The following is a 3,934-nucleotide window of genomic DNA, read 5'->3' on the forward strand; positions in this document are numbered from 1 at the left end:
CTCAATGTTTCATAGTTCTCCCTGTAGAGGTCTTTTACCTTCTTAGTTAAATATATTCCTAGATACTTTCTTTGTTGCTATTGTGAAGGGAATTGAGTCTTTGATTTGTCAACCTTGTTTATAATCTTACCTCCATTTTATCTCTTGCATCCTGCTGGGCATCTCTCAATTGTCTGGATTTTTCTCCACTTGTCTCTCGCTTAGCAGAAAGCTGAAAAAAGAAAAACAAGCCACTATTTCTAACTGAGTTTGTGTTTCTAACTAATCTTGTATTTGCTTAATATTTCATAACATCTGGTAAAATTTTTTGTGTTTGCTAAAATAAATTGAAAGCAATAATTTAAAAAATGTTTACAAAAGGTTTTAAAATGGTTTTCTTTAAATAGAAAACTGAAGCATTACCTAGACAAATTTTTGTGTAAAATGTCAGCAATACTAATTACAAGATATTAATATATTCTAAAAATCCAAGAAATCTTAAAGGTAGTTTTCCTCTCCTCTGTTCTGCCTGACACCACCATCTGATTATATTTCACATACAAGCAAGGACACATGGGTCTAGGCATTTTCCTTACAGTAAACTGAAAGAAAAAATTTACTAATGAATTCACTGAGAGGGTTTTTTGAAGTTTCTATTTAAAATCACTGAGAAGTGTAAATACCACATGAGTTTAACAAAGTCATAAAAACAAAATTAGTCTGATTTTAAGTGTCAAAGGTAAATATTTTACCTCATCAAGCTTAGCACGAGTCTCGTTAAGTTCCTGATTGTAAATGGTATATTCCAGGGCTCGTCTCATTTTATCCCATTTCTGATACTGAGCTAGTTCTTCCTTTTCTTCCTCTAAAGTATGTAATCTCTCTTCAATGTATTTTAACAACTCATTGATTTTTTCACGTTTGCCCTCTTAAAAAAAATGGGGAAGGGGTGAAGGAATTGAATACAATTTTTATGTAATAATATCACTTCTCAAATATATCATAAATTTACTCTTAAGAACTATAGCATTATTCTTTGATATTATGTGGTAACCAAATCTAAGATACTAAAATGGCAATTAAGATGCTTTATTATGAAAAGGAGCAGAGAACAAATTTACACATAGTGACACTGATTCTTCTATTACATATGTAAGGGCCTCAGTTTAAGCTTCCCTTTTAAAAGTCAGTGTGCCTTCCCCCAAAACCTTGACAAAAAGCTAACAACATCATTGGTGTTATGAATTCCCAATTTTTATTAATAATAGCATTATCTATAGCTGCCATATATTGAATACCTAACTGTATTTCTACTATGGAGCTACTTTGATCCTCTAACTCACCACCACAATCTACAGAATTTTATAGATGGGGAAGCTTTGGACCAGAGAGATAAAATCTAAGGTCATGTCAGTTAATTACTGGTCAGATTTTTAATCCAGAACTGTCTGACTCTAAGCCATGATACGACACAGCAAATGAAAAGCAAAGCAGGGCTTCCATAAAAAACGTACTGAAGGTTACAAGTTCAAAGTTTTACATTTACTTATTCCTGAACAATTTAAAATCTAATGCCAGTTGATACTCCAGTGTTTTCTTTGGAGGAATACATCCAAATTTGTTGTCCTAACTGATGAGAAAGCTAGAGGCAAAAGTAATTGACCTGTAAAGGCCCTATGTTACCATATTTAATAGTAGTGTTTCTTCATTCAAAGGGATGAATTATTAGAAATCTCAAACCTTAAACTGTCTCAAACTAATTTTCTCTTCATTCAGTACATAGGCAAATTATCATACAGTATGTTTCTGATAATAGACATAACTCCTTTTACGGTTATAATACAATGAAAAAGCAATTTGCAACAGAAAGAAAGCAGGCAGAATTGCATTTATTTTACCAGTTTCTTTCATTAAGGAGATGCTTTCTTCTTTTCTTTCATCATATACTCTAGTACCAGCTACTTCTCTCAATAGCTTTAGTCTCTGAGAATCTGGTGCCGTTGCCATCTGGTTGATCTAAAAATTTTAGAAAAATCATTACATAGCTATAGACTGATCTTTAAGAATAAGAGCTCTACCTTGAAAGTTTTTAATGCATATATAGGTTAAGTATACCTTATCCTAAATGCTTGGGAAGCAGAAATGCTACAAATTTTGGATTTTTCCTTGTTTTTTTTTTTTTAAAAACAATATCACCTTCACTGTTTTGATGGATTTTTTAATATTTGCACTTATACTTACCAATTGAGCAACCCAAACCTGAAAATTTGAAATGCTCCAATGAGCATTTCCTTCGACCGTCATGTCAGCCACTCAAAAAGTTCTGGATTTTGGAGCACTTCGAATTTTCGATTTTTGGATTGGGAATACCCAACCTGTATTCATATGCTAAGTTTTAAGCAGATTGTGATTTGACTAATGTAATTTGTATAGTACATGTAGCTACATATCTATATTGCTTTTACTTAAATGAAACTTGCAAAATAAAATCCAATTAGAATTGATACATTTATAAATATCCTTTAAGATTAACAAATTAAGGAGTAGCCGATACTACCATTTTTCTTAATCAATATGATAAGGTATAAAAGATGAGCTCCATTATCAAAGAACAAGGTATTTTTACAAGGGGAAAACATCACTGACTATACATTTTTTAAAAGCTATAATAATATTAAAAGTACTATCATCCCTCAGTATCCATTGGGGATTGGTTCCAGGACCTCCCGAGGATATCAAAATCCAGGGATGTTCAAGTACCTTATATAAAATGGTACAATATTTGCATATAACCTACACACATCCTCCAATATACTTTAAATCATCTCTAAATTACTTAAAATACCTGATACGAGGTAAATGCTATATAGGTAGTTGTTATAATTTTTTTAATTTGTATTATTTCTTATTCTTATATTGTTATTTTGGAGGTTTTTTCCTGAATATTTTCAATCTGACAATATGAATCTGCAGATGTAGAACCCACACATAAGGAGGGCAGACTATATAACAAAAAAGTATGCTTTAAATACAGAGAGTGGTACAACATAAGTGCCATACAACTTAATATAACAAGCATCAATAAAAGTCAAAAATGCTATCGTTGCATTAAAAACTTGAAGCAATAATTACTCTAACACTTTTACATAAAGAGAACTGGCTCTAAGCTAAGAAGCTAAGAAAATATGGGCTATCAAAAGTATGTATCAAAGTGTCATCCTTCAGATTCTCATTATTGGGCACCCCAATAAACATGTTCCTTCCCTGAATTTACTCACTTAAAAATAATTTATTGACTGGGAGGCCGAGGTGGGTGGATTGCTTGAGCTCAGGAGTTCGAGACCAGCCTGAGCAAGAGTGAGACCCCGTCTCTACTAAAAATAAAAAGAAATTAGCTGGACAATTAAAAATATAGAAAAAATTAGCCGGGCATGGTGGCGCGTGCCTGTAGTCCCAGCTACTCAGGAGGCTGAGGGAGGAGGATTGCTGAAGCCCAGGAGTTTGAGGTTGCTGTGAGCTAGGCTGATGCCACAGCACTCTAGCCTGGGCAACAGAGTGAGACTCTGTCTCAAAAAATAAATAAATAAATAAATAAATAATTTATCGAATGGCTACAACATATACGTCACTCTGATGGGCACTGAGAAAGAAAGGAGCAAAGAGTAAAGCAAAGAATAAAGCCTTCATGAAGCCTATATTCTAGTGGGAAAGATACAAAATATGCATATCATAACAGTATAATTTAAGTGTTATCAAGAAAAATAAACCATCAGGATATAAAATCAATACACACAAATCAGAGGCTTTCATATACGCCAACAGCAGTCATACTGAGAACAAAATCAAAGACCAAATCAATTCCCTTCACAATAGCAGCAAGGAAAATAAAGTATCTAGGAATATATTTAACTAAGAAGGTAAAAGACCTCTACAGGGAGAACTATGAAACATTGAG

The 3,934-nt window shown here is 32.9% G+C and overlaps 1 protein-coding gene across 1 annotated transcript in view; it reads right to left on the reverse strand.

Annotated features, from left to right (window-relative positions):
* The window catches only part of SMC3 (structural maintenance of chromosomes 3), a 56,575-nt gene that overhangs the window by 24,208 nt on the left and 28,433 nt on the right, over positions 1–3,934 (reverse strand). The window contains exons 8-10 of the mRNA XM_012663928.1: positions 1,878–1,995; positions 732–907; positions 131–211 (exon numbers count right to left, since the gene is read on the reverse strand). Coding sequence (XP_012519382.1) covers positions 131–211; positions 732–907; positions 1,878–1,995 — 375 coding nt within the window. The remainder of the gene's footprint in view (positions 1–130; positions 212–731; positions 908–1,877; positions 1,996–3,934) is intronic.

Source organism: Propithecus coquereli, unplaced genomic scaffold, assembly GCF_000956105.1.
Source record: "Propithecus coquereli isolate 6110/MARCELLA unplaced genomic scaffold, Pcoq_1.0 Scaffold84, whole genome shotgun sequence".
NCBI lineage: Eukaryota > Metazoa > Chordata > Mammalia > Primates > Indriidae > Propithecus > Propithecus coquereli.